The sequence below is a fragment of the Papio anubis genome, chromosome 10 (genome assembly GCF_008728515.1).
Source record: "Papio anubis isolate 15944 chromosome 10, Panubis1.0, whole genome shotgun sequence".
Classification (NCBI taxonomy): Eukaryota; Metazoa; Chordata; class Mammalia; order Primates; family Cercopithecidae; genus Papio; species Papio anubis.
Window position 1 is genome coordinate 117463648 of NC_044985.1, and position 23406 is coordinate 117487053.

Consider the following 23406-nt stretch of genomic DNA (forward strand, 5'->3'; position numbering starts at 1 on the left):
CTCATTGAAGTTTTGTAGTTTTTAGTGTACAGTCTTTCACATCTTTTGTCAGATTTAGCTCTAAGTATTTCATATTTTTTATGCTATTTTAAGTGGTATTTCCAATTTTCAATTGTTCATTGCTACTACAGCTGACCCTTGAATAAAGTGAGAATTAGGGGCACCAACTTCGTGCAGTCAAAAATGAGCACAGAACTTTTGACTCCCCTAAAACATAACTACTAGTAGCCTACTGTTTGCTGGAAGCCTTGCCAATAACATAAACAGTCAATTAATAAATATTGTGTAATATATGTATTATATGCTGTATTTTTCTTCCAATAAAGTCTGCTAGAGAAAAGAAAATGTTAAAAGTCATAAGGAAGAGAAAAGATCTTTACTATTCATTAAGTGAAAGTGCATCACCATAAAGGTCACCATGCTCACTGCCTCCCATTGACTGGGCTGTTGAGGAGGGGTGGGATGGGGGGGTTGGTCTTGCTATTTCAGGAGTGGCAGAGGGGGAATTGGTGGAGGAAGTGGAAAGGGAAGCAGGAGAGACAGGCACACTCCGTTTAACTTTATGGAAACACATCATAATTATTGTCTGATAGTTTTGCTTTTTCAATTCTTCAAAAATGCTTGAGCTGGGCGCAGTGGCTCACGCCTGTAATCCCAGCACTTTGGGAAGTTGAGGCGGGTGGATCATGAGGTCAGGTGTTTGAGACCAGCCTGGTCAACATAGCGAAACCCCATCTCTACTAAAACTACAAAAAGTTAGCCGGGCCTGGTGGCGGGTGCCTGTAATCCCAGCTACTTAGGAGGCTGAGGCAGGAGAATCGCTTGAACCTGGGAGGCAGAGGTTGCAGTAAGCCGAGATCATGCCACTGTGCTCCAGCCCAGGCGACAGTGCAAGACTCTGTCTCAAAAAAATAAAAATAAATAAATAAATAAAAATGCTTGCATACAGTACTAATCCTTCTTCTACTATTTGCTTTACTTTCAATGCCCATATCATAGAAGGGTCCAAGTTGTAAAAGAAGTCAAAAGCAGTCTTAAATTATCAGAATCCTTCTGCAAGACTGTCTAATGTCAATTCATTTTCTGACAGTGTTTCTTCTGTATCTTCTTCCTCATTGTCTGGTACTGATTCAAAAGCACTCATCTCCATCAAATCATCTTCTGTTAATTCCTCAGATGTGGTCTCTATTAACTCTTGAATTTCTCCAAGATCTAGATCTTCAAACACTTTATGCCTTTTTTTTTTTTTTTTTTTTTTTGTGCCATATCCACAATCTCTTCCATGACTTCCTTGATAGGCTCTGTTGTAAATCCTGTGAACTCACACACAACATCGAGACACAGTTTCCTTCAGCACTACTGTATTGTTTGGGGCTTGATGGCTTTCACAGTTTTTCTGTAACAACATGGGCCTCTTCAATGGTGTAATCCTTCCGGGCTTTCACGATATTCTCCCTGTTGAGATTCTCTTCCATAGTGTTAACACCCCTTTCCCTAGAAAACCGTATGTAATGAGCCCTAAAGTTCCTTATGATCCCTTGATCTAAAGGGTTAATTTTTAATAATCTTAAAAATGTGAACGAATGAGTGCTCCCCTGCTCGAGTGGACCCGCGAACTCACCAGCCGACTTGTAAGCGAGCTCACCTTTCCCGCTCCCGTTCCAGTTCCCAAACTCTAGGAGCAGAGGAGTTACATTTCCCATAAGGCCCCGCGCGAGGGGCCGGCGCTCCAGCGGGGCATCCTGGGAAGCATAGTCCACGATCCATAAATCACTTTCTGGAGACCCGCCCTCGCCAACATGGCGGCGCCCAGTTGGGGCGGGTTCGTTCGCTTCGCGTTTTGGCCAGGGCGGGGGTCTGGGCTTTAGGCAGTAAGTGCGGCTGGCGGCCGGGGATCCAGGGAGGGACGTGGGAAGCGTAGGCACAGTGTTGGTGGTACAGCCTGAGGAGGGCGAGGCGAGAGGCGGCCCAGGCCTGCCTGAGGACGCGGCGCTCTCCTGGAGTCGGGACAGTGGTCTCGGGCCACGGGGACCTCTGCCTTTTCGCGCCCCTGGGCCTGTGGTGGCTTGGAAGGCCCCGGCCTCGGCCGGCCGTAGGAGTTGGGAATTCAGGAATGCAGACAGCGAGCTCGAGGCCAGACTCTCGAGTTGTGTTTTTTATAGTTTTCTTATGAGGAAAAGAAAAATAATTGCATTTCAGCGCTTCCTGTCTCTTGGCAACTATGCTAGGCGCTTGACGTTTCTCATCTCCAAGTGACCCTCCGCCACACCCGATGTGAAACCTTGGGGAAGTCACCTAGGCCCCCAGGCCTAACGATGGGATTAGTGGGTACATATTGGAAGGCCTTTAGGCTCGATAATTTTAATTGCAGTCTTCCCCGCCCTTCGCCCTCCTTTCCCCCTCCCCCGCCAGTGAACTTCTTCCGGCCCAACAGCTTCGGGACTATGTACTAAACTGCTCTTAAAAAAAGTTAACTTGATCCGTTTAATTTAAATGTCATAATCTGGTATATAGTACTGAAGAGTGTGACAAGCAGAGATTTTAGTGAGTGAGTCTAAGAATCTAGGGTTGACTTTGCCATCCCAGCAGTGGATTAGTTGTGGTGACAGGTTTTCTTTTTTAAAAAAATTAGTGATGTGAACGTGCCTTTTTAAAAACAGCTATTACTTATTTTGGGCCAAACCCTGTACACTAAGTGCCCTTCTTTCGTTATGTAATTTGACAGTTTAAATGACCTGAGGAGACAGATGGTATCCCATTTTACACATAAGAAAACAGATTAACATATCCAGGGTCACACAGGTACTTAGGATCCTGACAGGGATGAAAAAAGCCTAGATCTTGCTGCCTCCAAAACCCAACTACTGTACATAGAAACAGTAGTCCTGTGTTCTAAGAAACAACAGAATCAACTCCCAAGTGTAAGGTGGGGGGATTTGGGGAAAATTTATTTTAAAAATAAAAGCATTTATATGTCGCTTTTTTTTAAGGGTAGTATTTAGTTGCACAATGTTTGGGGACCTATTTGAAGAGGAGTATTCCACTGTGTCTAATAATCAGTATGGAAAAGGGAAGAAATTAAAGACTAAAGCTTTGGAGCCTCCTGCTCCTAGAGAATTCACCAATTTAAGCGGAATCAGAAATCAGGGTGGAACCTGTTACCTCAATTCCCTTCTTCAGACTCTTCATTTCACACCTGAATTCAGAGGTATGCTATGTTACGTACGTTTGACTAGCAATATGTACCATCTTCTTTACATGTAATTAATTATGCAAAATCACAAATTGCCAGTTATCATAAAGGTATATTCTACAGTATGTGTTTACTGTTGCAAATGTAAGATATAAATTGGTAATTCCCTCTGCAGAGAAATGTGAAACTTAAATATATCCTGGGTGATTACAATAATGTTTAGTAAAAAAATAAAAAAGCAATATATTTCTTTTTAATTCCTATAATTTGAAGTACAACATAAAGACAATTGTCATAAGTATCAGTCTTCATTATTGTCACACTGTTTGAGTTTTAAAATTTCTCCAGAATAGCAAACAGTTAAGCCAGAGTTATCCAAACAATTATATCTACCTTTTGGAGTGGGGAAGGGTATCATACTATTTATATGGGTCCACAGTCGTTCATACGTACACATTTCTGAAATCTGGAAAGCTTACACCCTTATCTGATCTCACCTGAACTTGTTTGGCTTCACAACCAGACCTGGTGTGAGGCTATTTACAGTTTTTAGTTATCTCATGTGGGTGAATATTCATACATTCATTACAGGAATATTAATCTGTTTGATTAATGGAAACTGTCCCAGACCCTGCTGGGAATGTAACATTTTATATATGTATATATATATGTATATATACATATATATATGTATATATAAAAACAACACTTTTTTCATATTATCTTTATAAACTCTGGAAATGCTGAATTCCAAAGACCCAGAGATTTTAGGTAAGGGATTGTATCCAAGAAACAGACCCACAACTCAAATTAGCTAAATTTGAAAGGGGGATTATTATAAAAATATAGGGGATCTCAGAAATCAACTGCAAGAAGCTAGCCTGACCTTATTGGACCCTTGATTTCTTGCCCCTGTTTCTCTCTCTTTATTTCTCCCATATTCCATCTCTGCAAACCAGCTTCCTCCACAAGGGTCCTAGGAGCTGTGTTCCCATGGGCTCAGGGTGAACATTACTTTGCCTTCACCTGGCCCTGATTGGGGTCCCCAGCACTACATGGCTTTGTAGCTCAGCTTTCCACAGTGTCTCCATATTAGGAGGACAGACAGCCTGACTCATCCTGTACCTGGTTTGCCATGTTCCTCTTTCGTACTACCACCACATTTATCAAATCTTTGTGGTTCTTCTGTTGCTTCTAAGCTTAGAAAGACTTCCTGCCTCCAGATATTTAGTAAATATTTACCGCTGTTACCTTCCCAGGAGCAATTTAATGGATTGGATTGCATGTGGGATTTAAGTGGTACCTCTTAGCCTTGACTCAATCCCCTCCATAAAAATATCTCCCTGATGCAATCAGTAATTCCACCACTAGAAATTTCCAGCACTAATAAGTAGATTCCTAATAGGGATAACACTTTTCCAGGTTTTAATATAGTTGAAGTTAAAGGACAACTTGAAGTAGAAACGTAGCCTCAAAGGGACTAAGGAAAATGGTCAAGTGTAGGGCGGGTCACGGAGAGTACCATTAGGCAAGAATAGTACTGAGAGTCACAGGCCAGCTTCCTCTCTAGCAAAGGGGATTAAGCACATGATTTGACATCTTAGTGCACAATGTGCACTGCTTTTATAGCTTAGCCAGAATCCTGATGCTGATTGACAGGGAGGTATAATTTGGAAAGGATAAGGACTGTCAGAGAACTGGGGAAGAAAAATTTTGGAATAGTATTTTGAATAATAGGGCTAGATTGGGTTCCATCGTACTCCATTACAATGTAGCTGAGAGTACTGGGAGATTATCATAAAAGTTCTTGTATGGTTTTATGCTTTAACTTGTAGATTTGTAGTTCATTTTTGCCCAGTCCCAGCACTTAGAAAGAATATAACATTCATTAACAGTAAGCACTAGGGCAGCAGTAGTTTTTCAATAGGAGACACATTTATTCCATTCCTTGTATCCCTGGAGTATACCAGAGTTCCGTAGTAAGAGTTCCTACCTGGGCTTAGATACAGACTTCTCAAAAGATTCAAATATGCCCCGTTGGGTGGCACATCACCTAGATGCTGGGTGATAAAGAAATTCTGAAATTTAAGCACATGGGGTTGCCAACTTCTTCTTTTTCCAGCTAAGACCACTGTCATCTGTTATTACCTTCAATACGGAAAAGACATTTTCACACCAAAAAAAAAAAAAAGGGCATCTCAGAGTAAAAGGGGATCCTTCCCACAAAAGGATGGTTGTTAGCCTTACATGTGGCAGGAAAACCGCAACACTACTGTATTTCCTAAGATTCCTTTTGGCTTTTGGTACCTGATGCCATAGACAGTGGGAAGCCATGAAAGATTTCTGATGTTACTGTTTTTAGTTTTATGCATAAAGATTATTTTCCTTTCCTAGAATTAGGAAATGCTGAAGCCTTAGCATGCCACTTTATTTTCTTAGAGTCACTGGTTAAAAATGTTACAAGAAAGTAAAGTGTATAGAGTAAAGGTATAAATATTGCTACAGTCGTATTTCTGAATCTACTTGATTTTACTTAAAGGTGGTCTTGGCTTTCTAAAACAATTTTTTGAAATGAAATAATGTCATTTGCATCTCTGATTCTACCTTTTTGTATAGAAGCTCTCTTTTCTCTTGGCCCGGAGGAGCTTGGTTTATTTGAAGATAAGGATAAACCTGATGCAAAGGTATTACATCTATGATTTACTGGGGATGTTTTAGAGTATTCAGGACATTTTTTTTAAAAGAAGGAATTAAGTGACTTATTCACAAAACAATAATTTTATTAATTATCAAATATGATCTTTTCCGAAAGTGATTTGGCCTATACCCTGTGGGTAGTGGAATTTTACTTCTGAGAAATAATCACTTTTCCAAGTACAATACTGCTACTGCTTTATAAACATGTAGCACTCTTTACTATGCTTATTCTTTCTTCTGGTGAAGGAAATATTTGCAGAACATCCACATTAGCTTCCCCCAGAAATCTATTTAAAGCACTTTTTTTGCAACAATACCCACCCCACCCCCCAAAAAAAATAGAGACTGGTATTCTTTTCATTTGGTACTCTGGAAATAAATTGAGTAATGAGTTAATTTATTATTTTGTTTGTTACTGTGTTGATATTAAAGTGCAGATCTAATCACGTTCCTCCCTGCTTAAACGTAATTCAAAAGTTTCTTACCATGTTCAGGCCCAAATTTGTACTTCTTAGGAGTCTTTCATGATCTAGCCCAGTGCTTCTCAGACTACCTGTATGGCAGAGGACCTGTTTTTGTGTATTTCTTTTTATTCCCAATCTATTGCAGATTAGCACTTTTGTAGTATATGATAAAAATGCCATGGGAATGTCAAATTGCCATTGCAATTTCTAAATACTTATTCTCCTTTCAATAAAGTCTGGCCTATAGACCAGAGTCCAAGCAACATTGCTCAGTCTGCACCAGCCCTCACCACATCAAGTAAGGCAGGAACTCACTTGGAGCCAGGAGAAAGTGAGGCAGGGTGTGCTGAGAACTCCAGAGTGAGATACAGTATTGTGCCTGGAAAATTTCTACAGAGGGGGAAATTATGTGTATGAGAGATATTTTAAAGAAATATTGGACTATTAGAAGAGATTCAAACTACTGTCAATCTGTAATCAATTGAGTGGTTTATTAGGACCTATTTGAGTTTTAATGTTTATCTGAACCATATCAAGGTAGAAAACTCCAAATAACTATTATATTTTGGATTGAATTAGAATTTTCACAGAAGAACTGAATCATAGTTTTTCCTTATAATAGGATATTTGTAAACTTTCTTCTGAATGAACTGGGAGATATAAAAAAGCTAGTGTGCAGTTGTTTTCAAAAGCCTCAATCAACACTTAAAGAATTCATTTAGAAATGTGTTTGTTTCTCATTCAGGTTCGAATCATCCCTTTACAGTTACAGCGCTTGTTTGCCCAGCTTCTGCTCTTAGACCAGGAAGCTGCATCCACAACAGACCTCACTGACAGCTTTGGGTGGACCAGCAATGAGGTATGAGGGTCAGCTCTCTAAGGAAGAGTTACCAGCAGTAGAGGAAAGAATAAGGCTGGTTTAATGTTATCCAACTTCCTTTAATTTTGTCATAGGGTCTCAACATACTGTTTGAATGTTTCCTTCTCACATTAAAAAATTATAGGCCAGAAATATATATTTTTAGACACTTGCTGTATACAGTATTTTATGAATAGCTATGATTTGGGGCTGGGGAGAAGATTAGAAAAACAGGGAGAAGTACAAGAGCTGATTTTTACAGTTTCTACCCTAAGAGTCTTTATGTAGTTTGGTTGAGGTACAACACCTATTACATGGAGATTACCTACCATTTATATAGAAAACTGTTGATCAGGTTTTTAGTCTTTGACCAACTGGATGTAATGGATCAATTACATTGTAAGTAAATTTTTAAAAATTCTGTGTTTGTTGTGTGCTTTGTTTGAATCCACATATATTCTGATTTGAATGTTTGCTTCAGTCAAAAAAGTGAAATGGTTCTTGGCGGGTCTTTTTATTCTTCCTGTCCTGACTTTCTCCTGACCTTCTCCATTTTCTTTATGAATCTTGTTGTATATGTGGGCTTTCTTTCACTTTCCTGTTTGGGTTCTAAAAGGAATTCTACTGTATACAAACACTACACACTTGTCAGCAATGAGTAAAGGTGCTTGTTGCAAATATTGATGAGCTGTTAGCTATACAAATCCAAACAAATCCCAATCTACCATTTTTATATGGAATAGATGGATGTATTCCTGCAATGACAGGTACAGGCAGCTATCATAGAATTTAAAGAGCAAACAATTGGAATAGTGTTATATTGACTTTAACGGTAAACTCTGCAGGGGGGTCTTCTCACCAGGAACACTCCTTAACTAGGTGATACTATGTGATTAAGGAGGTAAGGCATGGACTTTGAAGCAAAATGGGGCAATAATACATTCCCTAAACAAGTATGTTAAATTTCTGGTGTAGGGCTGGTACTTGGGGTTAATCCCTTTTTAAAAAAAACGCTATATTGAGATATCGTTTACATGCCACAAAATTCACTCTATTTAAAGGGGTTTTTTTTTTTAGCATATTCACAGAGTTGTTCAACCATCACTAAAATCAATTTTAGAAAATTTTTACCACCCCAAAAAGAAACTCCATACCCATTAGCAGTAACTTTCCATCTCCCGCAACTCAGCCACTGGCAACCCCTGGCCTCCTTTCTGTCTCTATGGATTTGCCTATTCTGGCCATTTCATAGAAACGGAGTGATGCAATAGGTGGTCTCGTAACTGTCTTCTTTCACTTAAGGTCCTGTTCTCAGGGTTCATTCATGTTGTGGTATGTGTCGATACTTCATTCCCTTTTATTGCCAAATGCGAGTCTATTGGATAGATATGCCGCATGGTTTTTGTTTCTTTTTTTAAATCTAGTCATTAGTTGATAGATTTTTCTTTGTTTTTGATAATGAGCTTTACTAAGTTGCTGGTTTCATACTTCTTAATGCTGTGAATTTTTGTTTGTTTGTTTGTTTTCTAAATAAGGTCTTACAGAAAACCCTCTAGGACTGGACCTGCAGTGGTAGGAGAAGGTCTCTGTGGTACCTTTGCCAAGTGTAGGATTGTTTAGGAACAGAGCTGGAAAACTTCCACAAGTTTTCTATCCCATCATAGCTAGTGATATTAGGTAAATTTACATCCTTGAGGGTCTTCTATTTTAAAAGGCAAGATAGGAATCCTCCAGCTTTCATCCACTTTATCTGCTGCTCTTCACACGAAACTATTTTTTTTTTTGAGTTGAGGTCTCACTCTGTCACCAGCCTGGGGTGCAATGGCATGATCATAGCTCACTGCAGCCCTGGGTTCAAGGCATCCTGCTGCCTCGGCCTCCCAGGTAGCTAAGATTTTAGGCATGAGCTATTGCTCTTGGTTGAAACTTATTTTTGAAGTTGTCTTCGTTTATTGCCTCTGCTTCTGAATTCTCCATTTGTTCCTCTCCTTCCTTTCTACTTTTTTTGTTGAAGTCAACAGTGACATCCCTGTGCCAAGTCCAGAAGACACTCTGTTCTCAGCAGAAGGAGCTCTCGGTAGCACTCACCACCCTCCTTAAAGCCCCAGTTCTTCCTGCTTCCTGGGGTCTCACTCTCCTGGCTCTGCCCGCAAGTGCTCTTCCTCCTCTCCTCCACTTCTAAGTCTTGGTGCGCCCCTTGGTTTGGTTATAAATTTTTCTTAAGGAGAAGTTCACACACAGCTGCATGACTAATAATGGATTAAAGCAAGTTCCATCAGGATTTTTTTCTCAGTAGCACTGAGTCTTGTTTTAGTTGTTTTTACTTCAAAGCAGTACATTCTAGTTCTTTTCTATTGTTGATAATTCAGACTATTCAGCATGTGCTCTGATTTCAGTGAGGTGTTCCTGTGCAGACACTGCCAGCTCTTAGACACTGGTCTGTGCCTAGTGTATCCCTCTCTCCTTACTGAGGCATGGCCATGTGTATGGTTTCCCACAAGAATAAATGCACATTCTGGGTGTCAAAGGAATTGAGTTATATGTACACAGTGAACACTGCCTGTTCATATTTTCATTGTTTAGTATAAATAAAGATAGGTGGTAATGTCTTAACCAGCTCACAGCTTGTTTTGCTGAGTCATTCTTATATTTGATCTTTGGATTGCTTGATAAATCTTGAGTTTTTATTGACTAGTGTTTTTTTTTTAAATGTTTTAAAAAATCTGAAGCCCAGAATTACATCTAAAAGTTACCTGTTGTGTAGGAAATGAGGCAACATGATGTGCAGGAACTGAATCGAATCCTCTTCAGTGCTTTGGAAACTTCTTTAGTTGGGACCTCCGGTCATGACCTCATCAATCGTCTGTATCATGGAACCATTGTTAACCAGATTGTTTGTAAAGAGTGTAAGAACGTCAGTGAGAGGCAGGTAAATACGCCAGAGTATTTTAGTAATAAGTTATGTTGTAAATTATAATTCATGTCATTAAATGTGTGATCTATAATACCACACAAGGATTAAAGTGTTTATTACTAAAAGTAATTTACTGAGTTTTTTTTCTTCTAACTATACCTAAATCATGAGCCTATAATCCAGATTTCTCCATCTAGATTGAAAGAAGCAAATATCTTGAAACTTAATCTTTTATTCAGTACTTTAATATTTGGAAAATAGATTTGGGGATATTTACAAATAGAAGACTGTGGCCTCATGTGAGAAGCCAATGTCATCATGGTTGGAATATTGTAAAGAAAGTTAATTAGGGAGGTAATAAAAATTGATAATACTGAGGACCGAGGAGTGTTTAATTTGACAAGCATCTATAATTAAATATTGGATTTAGTTTATTAATATTCTTCAGAACGTTCATTTATATATGTGTGCTTCCGTTTATATATTATATATAAAGCTATTGTAATCCTGTGTTAATTAGTATAACCTTCAGTTCTTTGTAATGACACATATTGCCCTTTTAATCTAATTGGAAATTTCCTCATGTAAATACAATCCTGTTTGCCCTACAAATCTTATATAGTCAATGATTTTTATCACTAAATTCATCACTGATCCTTTAATAAAAGGCTGCTTTGATTATTTATGCCAAGAAAGTTTGTGTATTTGTATGAGGACAAAATTACCATTTTCAAAGTGTTAACTGCTTTTTTGAAAATAGATATAAAAATATGTGATTTTCAGGAGGCTGAGGCAGGAGAATTGCTTGAACCCAGGAGGCGGAGGTTGCAGTGACCCAAGATTGCGCCACTGCACTCCAGCCTGGCAACAGAGCAAGACTCCGTCTCAAAAAAAAAAAAAAGTGATTTTTTAAGTTTGGAAATAATTAAGATGTTGTGTGTGTTTTTGAATTACTGCATGCTTGACTTAGCTATGATGTAGTAAATCAGTATTTTCAAAACAATATATGTAAGACCATTATAAATTAAAGACATTAACTTTTCACATATATATTATAAACCATATACTGTATAAATGTTACTTTTAGTACTTAAAATTTTCACCATGAGTTAATCATTTTCATTCCCCAAAATCTCTTAAAATAAAGCTGTTGCACACACATACAGAACTATAAATATGAATTACATTTGCCAAATTGTAAGTGCTTATTACTAGAAATATTGTGATTCAAATGTAGTTATAGCAGATTTCATAAACCCTCTTTTTACAAAATATTCTCTTGAATTTTCATAGGAAGACCTTCTTATCCTAGCTTAATGTAATTCTTTTTTTTGAGATGGAGTCCCACTCTGTTGCCCAGGCTGGAGTGCAGTGGCGCAATCTCGACTCACTGCGACCTCCGCCTCCCAGGTTCAAGCAATTCTCCTGCCTCAGCCTCCCAAGTAGCTGGGACTACAGGCATGCACCACCACACCCAGCTAATTTTTTTGTATTTTTAGATATGGGGTTTCACCATATTGACCAGGCTGGTCATATAATTTCTTTCCTTATAACTTCTTCAGTATATCTTAAGGCAACCCTAGCAAAAGAAGATAAAGAAATGGAGTTTACATTAGAAAATTCAACCCTGCCCTTGCTCTTATAGTCTAGTCTAGAGTCTAAAACAGTACTGTGTACCTTGTATATATGCACTTCTGAATTCAGATATGTGTTTTATTGTGGTTTATATTTCCTCATAAAACATTTTATTGCATCTGCAGTAAATTCATAAACTTTTCTTATCAATTTTTTTCTGATATATTTTAAGCTAAATTATAGTTCTATTTCAAAAGAAGGATATTTAGCGTTATGAACTTCACAACATCTAATCAGGAGATCTACGTCTTTATTTGTAGTGTTTTAGAAAACATATATCTGATTATTCCCAATATATGTGTGAGTTGGTGATGTGTTTATGTGTTTGTAAACCTCTGAAATTGTTTTTCAATATTATATTCATGTCTATTTCAGGAAGACTTCTTAGATCTAACAGTAGCAGTCAAAAATGTATCTGGTTTGGAAGATGCTCTCTGGAACATGTATGTAGAAGAGGAAGTTTTTGATTGTGACAACTTGTACCACTGTGGAACTTGTGACAGGCTGGTTAAAGCAGCAAAGGTAAAGACAGATACCTGCTTTTTCCCAGGGTCCCCACTTTGTACTTAGTATAAGTCAACTTGTATGAAAAAGTCTTGAGGATATACTTGAAGCTGTTGACACTAAGGATTGAAAAGATATTTACATCATTATCTGTATTTTAATTTTTTACAATAAAGAATTTTTAAGGCTTTCAGCCCAACAGTACACCCAACTTCCTTCTCTCTGGGGAAAAGTTTATTTGTACCTCAGTGTTTCGTAAGTATCCCTCCTTTTTGCAATTACTGTTGTGAAAAGAGATGTATATATTTTTATTTCTGCCATTGAGAAGCTTGTTGAGCTTTCCTTTTGTTTACTACTTTCTTTGTTTACTACTATGAAAATAGATGGCTTTCTTCATTTTCTTAATATACAGTTATTTTATAATCTTGACATGTTCTTCCTCACTCTGGCAAATCCAATATAGACTTACCTCCTCCGCCAGGTGGGAGTATTTAACTTGCTAATTAAGGAGTTTAACAGAATGCTTCTGGTTTTCTTTCTGTACAGTCAAGCAAAATATAAGACAAAAGAAGGTCAGGACTAAAGCAACTGATATCTTTTGCCATGTGAGAGCTGAGAGAGAAAAGTAAAACAAACCAATAAACATAGAATTCTGACATTTCTCAAATTTATTCATCACATTCATATATCAGTAGCCATTCCTGTAGTATAATTCATAGTTATTTTCCTTTCCAGGAAAGAAGAGACACTTTGATAAGAGGAGAAATGAGAGACAACTACTGTTTAGCTTAGTGGAACACCTCCCTGGTGTTATTTTCATGCATCCTAAGTTTTGCGCATTCCAGCTCTTTTCTGATATGGCAGGGATTTATTATATCAGCACTTTGGCCTTTCTGAAAATCCCTGTGCCACGTATTGGTGTTTTATCCCAGTACTGATGTGAGGTCTCTCTCTGTGCTTTACTGGCCAACCCTTTTGGGTCCAGGATATCTATTTGTTCTAAGGGAGACTGACATCTGAATAACTCTTTTTGGAGGACAGATTTTTAAAAAATGTTTTGTAGGTTTTTTTTCCCACTTTATCTTCTAGCAGCCATTCATTTATATTTCCTTTTCACAATTCCCTGTGATTTCTCACTATGGAATTGTTCTTTAATGTATTTTTTACACCCTTAATTTCCACCAAAAGCATTACCAATGCTAGTTAATTGCTAAATACTAGTAATTCATTAACATTAATATAAAAATGATTATTATAGATAAATGTATCTATATCTACGTATGTATATTAATACCATTTCCTCTGGTCTGGATGTGCTGTCTCTAACCTTCTCTGGCCTTCCTTCTCAGCTTCTTGTACCTATGGCCAATATGGCATCAACCCTGCTACTGTCGTTATTATCTGCAGTGGTGACGTTCCCACTGCCATGGGTGATGTGATGAGCTGTTCATAAACATCATCAACTTGAGCTCAGTTCACTCAGTGGTTACTGAACATTGTCTTAAACAGCTACCATAAGAGACATATTTATGTTATGCAGTCACTTCATTATGACAGAGATAGCATTATTCCTATAGCTGACAATTATTGAATTTTTCCAACAAATAAAATGAGCATTGATTTAGATAATACACAATACTGATTTTGTATCCTGGAGATTATAGATGAAACAATAATAAAACCTTACACCCTATGCCTATAGCTTTCACAGGAAGATTGAGCTTTATACTGTTTCACCTGTATTTCCATCCAGTTTTTGCCCCTTTATCAAACCCAAAGAGAGAGGTTCATCATTTGCTTATTTTGTATTTCACCTTTGGTGTATGAACTTCAGAGTTTGGAATAGTGTTAGAGACCTACACATTCAGCTTTTGGTTAGACTTCATGTTCACGTTAACAAATAAGAACCTTTTGCTAAACAAATGTAGTTTTTAAATATACCTTTTATCGCATTTCTTTAATTCTCTTTCAGTAGAAGTTTTTTGATCTTGATACTTCTAAATTTATATTCTATGCATTGGATTTGTTGCATTCTAAGTTTATGTTTGACTATACTGCTAAATAAATGCAGATTTTCTTGTCCTAAGCAGTATTTTCTCAGCCACATTATAGTTGAGTTACTCAGTTTTTTTAGATGCATTTTTAGAGCTTGTTTGAAAATCTACCATGTTGTTATATTGCTGGGGTTTTTTTTTTGTTTTTGTTTTTTTTCATTCAACTTGTTTTTTACCCACTAGATTTGTGGAGCTGTTTTTTAAAATGTATTTTTAGCACTGTTAGAGATATATGATTATGGGTAATTTTATATATCAGGGAGGACTTTTTTCTCCTCACAGACCAGTAATCCCAGAGGCTGGGCACAGCTGATACTCTTAAAAAGCAGCTTAATCCCAATCAATAGATCTTAGCCCTTGGGGAAGTTAGAGGCCTTCTGCAAGTCTCATGAAAGCTATGATTCTTCTCCTCAGAAAAAATACATATGCACATGCAGTTTTTTATCATTTCAGATCCTTTAAAACAGGTTAATAGGTCTCAGGTTGACAGTTCCAGTTCTTCACTGATTAAAAAGAACTGTAGACCTGCCAGGTAAAGTGGAGACACCAAGGATGAAAGTGAAAGGCCAGAAATTGGGCAGGAAATAGGCACCAGTCATCAAATACTATTTCAGGATATCAACACTAAAGATAAAACTAGCTTATAAATTATTAATTGTAAGCACAAATGAGTGGCTCTACCTTTAGACCCATAAAATAGATGAGTTGATATCGAGTTATGTTGAATCCAAGGTAATGAGTTGATGTAATATTTCTCTTAGACCTGTGTCATAGGTTGTTTTTTCAGACTTTAGGAAACATTATGTATCCTTTTATGTAACCCTGTTTTTAAAAAGCTTTGTAAATTTTTCTTTTAACAGTCGGCCAAATTACGTAAGCTGCCTCCTTTTCTTACTGTTTCATTACTAAGATTTAATTTTGATTTTGTGAAATGCGAACGCTACAAGGAAACCAGCTGTTATACATTCCCTCTCCGGATCAATCTCAAGCCCTTTTGTGAACAGGTTTGAACTATTTTATTTTTAAATTCTTTCTTTTCCCCTCTCAAGACTGAATCTATTATTGACCTGATTTTCAGTTGGTTTATTGTGAGAATCGCTAAACCTTGGCACTATTGACATTTTGAGTTAAATTATTCTTTGTTGTGGGAGACTGTCTCATGCATTAGGGTGTTTAGCAGCATCCCTGCCCTCTACCTATTGGATGACAGTAGCATCCTCACTCCCCCTCCCTCAGTTGTGACAACCAAAACTGTCTTCAGACAGAGCCAAATATGTCTCCTGGGAGGACAGCATGGGCAAGATTGACCCTGTTCAAGTACCACTGATTTATTTACAGTCATTTTGAATTTCCAAAGTATAGATTTGTTCCCTTCTTTTTATTAAACCCTTCTTTAAAATATTTGAAATGAAAATTTAAGAACAAAATTAGAAGTTACCCTGCATTTAGAAAACTTACGATTAATTGGTACCACTGATTTGGATTTAGTTTATTTTACATGTAATAATGAATTTATGCATCTAGAAAGTCAAGAGGCAAATGGAAATTCGCTAGTCTAGAATTTGTAATCCTTAAGATATAGGGAAAGAAGAGGTTTTGAAAACAAATTAGTTACAAAACCAACCTACTTTATGAGCCATTTAAAAATGTTTTTTATAACATTGCTGTACATGCCAAGGTCTGGGTGAAATGAGTAATTATTTCTTATCACAAATCATTCTTACATGTTTATTCAGAATAGAACATTTATTAGCTAGCTATTGAGTTTCTGTGTAAAAAAAGTAATCTTTTTATAAACATTTCTTAAATTCAGGATCTTCACACATGGGCCTTCCTTTACTTCAAGCCAAATTATTGAGCTTTTTGAATTTTGTTGTTGTTGTTGTTGTTTGAAGTACCACTCAAAGGTTCTAATATTCTGTTGCCCCGAGGCTATTATTGACATACCCAAATAAATAATTTTCCCAGAGTTAGTTAATATAATTGTTTCTTGTTTTATAAAAGATAGTTTGTCACATGATTTTAACATACTTTGATGTAACAAAACTGAAATAAGTGAATAAATTGAGCACTTATCTAGGAAGTTCACATTAATTTTACTTTTGGATTTCTGTATTAATGGAAAAAAATCACTGTGCATCTTTGTATACACCTTGTCTTTTGCCTGTACTAGACATTTTAAACTGCTGCCCACTTAAAAAGTTTAATATTTTAAGCAAATAAATTCTTAAAATAACCAACACCCATCAAGGGGCCACCATATGTACATCTGAACATCACAGATGAGCGCTGACTGAGTTTAGATGTCAAAGCCAGAAGAGAGCTTATATCATGTAGTTTTAGATCCCTCAGGTGTAAAAAAGGCTTCTTTTTTCTTCTGCATCAGAAATTTAAACAAACATCTTTAAAGTACCTCTTAATCTAGAGTAGCTTTTTGTTTTATTTTGTTTTTAATTGCTAGTGTAGGAGTACATCTGTTAGATCACTCATGATTATGGAGCATATTGATTGTAGAAAATGTTGATCATAGAATTAATAAAACAAGAAAGAACCTCTTCCACTAAACTGCCTCTAAACAAAACCAAATGATAGTCATAATTACTAAGTTCTTATTCTATACAGAGGACTCTAGTGTCAGGAGGGGTGATAGTTGATCTGGCTTTGACTTTGAGGCACATGACAACCTAGTTGAAATAGAGGACAGTTTAAACTAGATATGTATCAATTTAAAAAAAGGTGATGCATTTTAAAAGAAGAGTGCATCTATAAAATAGCATAAACAGGTATTGTACGAAGATGGGTTTCTCTTGCTAAAAATTTCTGCAACAGAATCACTGATAGGGTAACATGTTTCATTGTTTTATTGGCTTACATGGTCTTAGCCAAAGTACATAAAAGTAATGTATTTTTCAGGTACATGTGTTCATGGTCGGCTAAGAGGCAGAATTTGATTGGTGTAGTGTGACTGGCCATTAGATCAATTTAAAATTAATTAATTTTAAATTTAAAGCCAATTACTTGAATTCATCTTTACTCTTAACAACAGTGAAGTTTCTTATTAGTTTCAGTAGTTGAAATTATTTTTTCTTTTGATTATTATCTTAGCATTTTATGAAAACTGTATCAATATTTATGTTCTTTTTTCTTTTAGAATGAATTGGATGACTTAGAATATATGTATGACCTCTTCTCAGTTATTATACACAAAGGTGGCTGCTACGGAGGCCATTACCATGTATATATTAAAGATGTTGATCATTTGGGAAACTGGCAATTTCGAGTACGTATAGAAATTTATTTAGAAATATCTTTGCAATTTCTTTTCTATTCCTATTATTTTGTTGAGGATATTTTGTTTACCATTTATTTTATATCCACTCTGTAGAAAACTTTGATAGGCACTGAAAGTTAATACAGATACAAGTTTTAAATTTTTATTTCTAAATAATTTCACACATACAGAAAAATTACCAGAATAGTAAAAACACCTCCTGTATACCCTTTACCTAGATTCTCTGATGAACATTTTGCCACATTTGTGCATGTGTATACACAGACACACATCATTAACATTATCATTATTAGTGCGAACCGTTTGAAATTAAGTTGAAGACACCAGGTCCCTTTACTACTAAATACTTAAGTGTTTATCTTCTAATACCAAGGATATTATCTTACATGAACATTGATTAAAATCAGGATCTTCTGACATAGATATAATACTGTTGTCTAATACTTAGTTATGTTCAGATTCCATCAGTTTCCAGTTCACATCCTTCATGGCAATTTTTCCCCCACTCTAGTGTCAAATCCAGTGTCAAGCATGGTATTTAGTTATCTCTGATATCTCCTCTAATCTGGAACCATTCCTTACCTATACAGTTACTCCATTATCATAAAGAGATAGCACAATTCCTATAGCTGACCATTATTTAATTTTTTCTGAAAAATAAAATGAGCATTGATTTAGATAACACACAATATTAATTTTGTATCCTGCAGATGGTAGGTGAACATGTGATAAAAACAATAAATCCCATGTCTATAGCTTGCACAATAGGATTTAAGACCAGGGTGAATTTTGTCCTGTTTATTATAATATGACTGCGTAGTCATGTCTTTCATGGTTGCTCTTTGAAACAGTGCTCAATAATCACTGATTGAATGACATTTAAAACTTTGATCTTCCTAGAATGGTTTCCTGTGAGAGGTATAAGAAGGATTTTTTTCCACTTGAAAAAATTACCCATTTCTACTTATTGAGTAATCAGTTTTTCTCTACCAATCTACTATTGCCAGTTCTATTATGTCTACTGTTCATTTTTGTGTGAGTCTGTTTTTCAGCTCTCTATTCCATTGTTCATTTTTTTCTATTCCTGGACAAATACATTGTCAATTTCCATAGCTTTATAATAATCTTGATCTCTGGTAGGACAAGTCTCCCTACATGCCGTTATTTTTCAGGAGTGTGGGACCTGTCTTCATTTTTTATGCTTCTGTGTACATTTCTAGAATCACCTTGTCAGTAGTCTCACAGATGCACATGTGTGTGCACATACACATATACACACACATACTCAATGGGATTTCCGGTCTTCATATGTGCACAAGATATACCTTTTCATTTTCTAAAGTCCCTTTAATGTCTTACTAAAATGTTTTATAATATTTCTCGAAAAAAAAATTTACAGATGTTCCGAGGGAAAGTGCTAACTGGTGTCTAGTTCCTAGGAAATTATAATCTATTACACATCAACCCCAAACACAGTAAAACGTCTATAGGTAAGTCACAAACCATCATGTTAGGATGTAAAATGCTTGAAGCGTAGCTTCCTATTATCAGAAAGTGAATGCTGTTGTTGACAAATACTTGCTCCACATTTAGTTGTAATATGGCATATCATGGTGCCAGCAGTATCCAAGATGCACAGTCCCTTTGACGACACTCAGCCAGCTTTTCAAAACGTTCATCTGTATTTCTGACGTTCTATCAGTTGTATTTGGAACATATTGAGAGATATATGTTCTGTAAAGTTTGGATATGAAAAAAGTCAAACTGTGTTCTACCAGGAACATGTTTACCAGGGAGATGGTCTATGCCTCAATTTTGTGTTTTCTGGAGTGTTTGTGGCTGGTGTATTGAAATGCAGCTTTCTTTAGTATGTTGATTTTATATACTAAAATATATAAAATATTAAACAGTGTATATACTAACAACCAATAATATTGCTAAATACTCTTATGTTGAAGTCATCTATGGAAAAAGACGGTTTTGTTTTACCTGTCGAAATCCTTTGCCTTCATTTCTTTTACTTACTGCAGTGAATGGAACTCCCCTTCTGGCTTGGGAAAGCTGTACAAGCATTGCTCTCAAGTGCTTGTGCCACATTTGCCAAGACACCATCTTGTCGGGCGCCTTCCCAATTAGATGAAGTGAGACACTTGTTATCCTCATCGACTGTTTCAGCCCTCAACGTTACCATGTTTAATTTGAGCTGATCCGTATTGTGTTACTATACTTTCCCTTGAACTACCTTCTTGTATTTTTAGTTTACCATAGTAGAGAATCCTTAAGAAAGTGGCCTTCTCACTCTGCCTTAAACTCCCCTTAATTATCAGATAGGCTTTATTTTGCTCTCTAAGATGAAGCCTTTCATTAGATTCTGATGGAAGCTTGTCACCAGGTCTGGTAAATGTTTATTATGGTGTTCATTTTTTTTGCCTTGCCCATTCCCATTGCAGTTCGTGGCTCTTCTCTTCCGGTTGTGCCTCCAACTGTTGTGACTTTTTTCAATATTGCTGTGTCTCTCTTCAGTCTTAGGAAGTGCTCCCAGCCTCTCTGTCAGCCCAGCCACCTCAATGGCTGCTACAGTTTTTGCTCAGCCAGTTTGAAGATTTGAGGTATTTTTCTAGCTGGCAATATTTATCCTCAGTTTGTTGATGCATAAAATATCTGTTTGCAATTTCATCTTCACGTTTATCTTTGAGGTCATGCACAAAGGCAGCTTCACACTCTGGTAAGACAGCATGTTTTCAGAGTAGTGATTCTCTCTTCCTTGACTTTCTTTTGGGTTGTGGTTTCCTGGACATCTCTTGTGCAGTTTTGTGCTCATTTCTTCAGAATTGATCAGCTTCTTTCTAGCAGCATCAGGATCTCTTCACAGTTCTGTGACATGACTCGAAGGGCAGCAGGCATTCCTTCCTTTGGCATCAATCTCTGCACTGCCTGTCCATTTTTTGAAGCTGTAACACCTTAGCAGGGTCTTCCTTGGGGCTTAGAGAACAATAGAATATTGTGCTTGGTATGTTTTCTTGTTAATGGCTGTCAAGCATCCCATGTAATTTTTTTTCTTATTGTTCTGTTCTTTAAAAATCACTAGCTTTTCATCCAGAGCTTCATGCTGTTCAGATAATGATTTTGTGTTTTAAGAATTTCACCTGCAGTAGATATATCTGGTGGACACTGTGTTTGTCTCTTTTACCACCATTATTCTGACAGATCCCCTGTGCCCACGAAGGGTCCCAAATATTCTAATTGTAGCCGGGTAGTGTTCTTTCTACTTACAGTTCAGCAATTACTTCTTCCCTTTCAAGGAACTGTGCTCTGCATACATGGAGTTCTTTTAGTAGGTACTGCCTGTAGGGAGTAGTTTTCAGGACCAACCTCATGTAATTTTCCCTGGGTTAAAGCTAACATTTTAGTCTCTCTTAGTGTGCCTAGAAGATGATCCCTTTCTTCTAGCATGGAGGCCACTAACTGCAAAACATAAATGTAGATGTGGCTATAAAGAGGAGCCTGATCCATGCCTCCAACTTCCTGGGGGGACTTCGGCTTCACAGATGGTTGGCATCATTTGGAACATCATCTTGCACATTTGAGGAAGTGGGGCAAAGAAGGCTCCATGACAGCACCCAGTTGGCAGCTCTATGACTGGACCAATCTGTCCCAACATGGCCAGGGTCAGACACTGGCAGAGTGGAGGAGGACTGGGCCCAGCCTATATGTCACCTGGATCAACTTGTCATATGTTGGGCTCATAGGCTCAAGCGTCATCCCTACAATGCCGATTTGCCTCTTCTCTCCTGTCATTTTTAAATCTCTTATTCCATTGTCATAAATTTCTTCAAGCACGTTAAACATACCTATTTTCTTATTTTCTCTCTGATAATTGCAGCATCTGAAGACTTTGTAGGTCTGACTTGGTTATCTTCTGATGTTGCTGATTCTATTTCCTTGTGATTTTGGTATGGTGGACTGTAGGCTTCTTGCTTTGTTTGTTTGTTTGCTTTTTAAGAACTTGATTGATGGGAGTAATTTGAGGACTGAGTTAAAAGTGCCTTCTTCCAAGAAAGATTTGTGTTTGTCTCTAACACAAGCCTGGGATCACTACCAGCCCTTAACAACATTAAAATCAACTTGATGGTTTTAGAGCAAAACAACCAGTAGGAATTTGGGACACAAACCCACATGAGGACCTACTTGTGATTTAAGGACATTTTTCCCCCTTCATCCAGTATCAAGGTCAAGGCAAGCCAGTTCCTCATTGTCCTTTATTGTAAGGTGGATTTTTCTCTAGGTTGTGCTTATATTGAAGGTATAGCCATTTAGGGATTCCAGCTTTTTGCTGCATTTTATCATTGTGATATATTAAAAAGTATATATTTGGTCATCCTTTCCAGTTCCTGTTCCTAGCACAGAGCTCCTTGGAATTTCCTGAGTGATTGGAGTGTCTTTTGTTATTCATAATGGGCCCTTTCCACTATATCTGAGTTGATGTTAATGAAGTCACTCTTAGATGCCTCAGGATGGAGGCTGGTTGCCAGAGAAGCCAGTCCATTATTAGAGGGTTGAAACTTACAACCCTGCTTCCCTGACCTTGGGGAGGGGAGAGAGACAGGAAATTGAGTTCAGTCACCAATGACCAGTGATTTGTTTAATTGATCATGCCTCTGTAATGAAACTTCAGTGAAACCTCTTGAAAAATGAGGTTTGGGGCATTTCTGGGTTGGTGAACACATTTTCATGCTGGGAGGGTGGCCAGCACGACTCCACAGAAACAGTTTCCTGAACTCTGGGCCCTTCTGGACCTTGCTCTATGTCTGTCTCCATCTGGCTATTCATTTATATCTTTTATAATAAAGTGTAGTGTAAGTTCCTGAGTTCTTACTGTTATTCCAGAAAATTATGAACTTGAGTTGGGGTGAAGGGAACCCTAGAATTTGTGTTCAGCTAGGCAGAAATGTGAGTACCCTAGGGACCCCGTATGTGGTTTGTGTTTGAAGTAGGGGACAGTCTTACGGGACTGAGTCCTCAACTTACGGAGTCTGTGCTATCACCAGATAGTGTCAGAATTGAATACAATTGTGTGACACCTAGTTGATGTCAGAGAATTGGAGAATTGATGGTTGTTTGAAAGATGAGTCCCTCGACTCCCCTCTTTGGGTAGGCCTAGGCTTTCTTTCCCCAACTCTGTCCTGTATGGGCATCAAAATGGAAGTTCAGCGTCAGCAAGATCAGTGTCTTAGTCCATTCAGGTTCAGGCTGCTCTATCACAACACTTAGACTGGGTAATTTATAAACAACAGAAATTTATTGCTCACAGTTCTGGAGGCTGGGAAGTCAAGATTAAGGCACCAGCAGATTTTGTGTCTGTGAAGACTTGCTGTGCTTCATAGATGACACTTTCTTGCTGTGTCCTCACATGGCAGAAAGGTCAAACAATACTCCTTCAGGCCTTTTTTATAAAGGCACTAATCCCATTCACGAAGGCTCATCTTTTGTGACCTAATTATCTCCTGAAGACCCCACCTCATAATACTATTGCACTGGTGATTAGGTTTCAACGTACGAATTTGGGGGGAACCTAACTACTCTGGCTATAGCAGTTGCAGAGCCAGAGGCCTCATCTCTGGATTTCTTCCCCACATTCCCATTTCACTTTTTGACCTCGGAAGAGTTTTCCCTGATGTTCTTGCAAGCCATAGTGTGTTTAAGATGTTTTTATTTGTTTTTTGTTTTACTTTATCTACCATTTTTAGTAATTTTGTAGCAGGATGATTGTATCTGGCCTGCCATATTTTTCCAT

The 23406-nt window shown here is 37.4% G+C and overlaps 2 protein-coding genes and 1 pseudogene across 5 annotated transcripts in view; all 3 read left to right on the forward strand.

The window, feature by feature from the left end:
• The window catches only part of LOC116268648, a 143787-nt pseudogene that overhangs the window by 52341 nt on the left and 68040 nt on the right, over nt 1-23406 (forward strand).
• The window catches only part of UGT1A10B (UDP glycosyl transferase 1A10B), a 229057-nt gene that overhangs the window by 20953 nt on the left and 184698 nt on the right, over nt 1-23406 (forward strand).
• LOC116269205 (ubiquitin carboxyl-terminal hydrolase 40-like) overlaps nt 1767-23406 on the forward strand; it is a 79191-nt gene continuing 57551 nt past the window's right edge. For all 4 annotated transcript variants that reach the window (XM_031651621.1, XM_031651622.1, XM_031651623.1 and 1 more), the window contains exons 1-8: nt 1767-1871; nt 2991-3208; nt 5810-5877; nt 7100-7213; nt 9978-10142; nt 12138-12284; nt 15181-15324; nt 17472-17600. In XM_031651621.1, the coding sequence (XP_031507481.1) occupies nt 3010-3208; nt 5810-5877; nt 7100-7213; nt 9978-10142; nt 12138-12284; nt 15181-15324; nt 17472-17600 (966 nt within the window). In that variant the 5' untranslated portion in view covers nt 1767-1871; nt 2991-3009. The remainder of the gene's footprint in view (nt 1872-2990; nt 3209-5809; nt 5878-7099; nt 7214-9977; nt 10143-12137; nt 12285-15180; nt 15325-17471; nt 17601-23406) is intronic.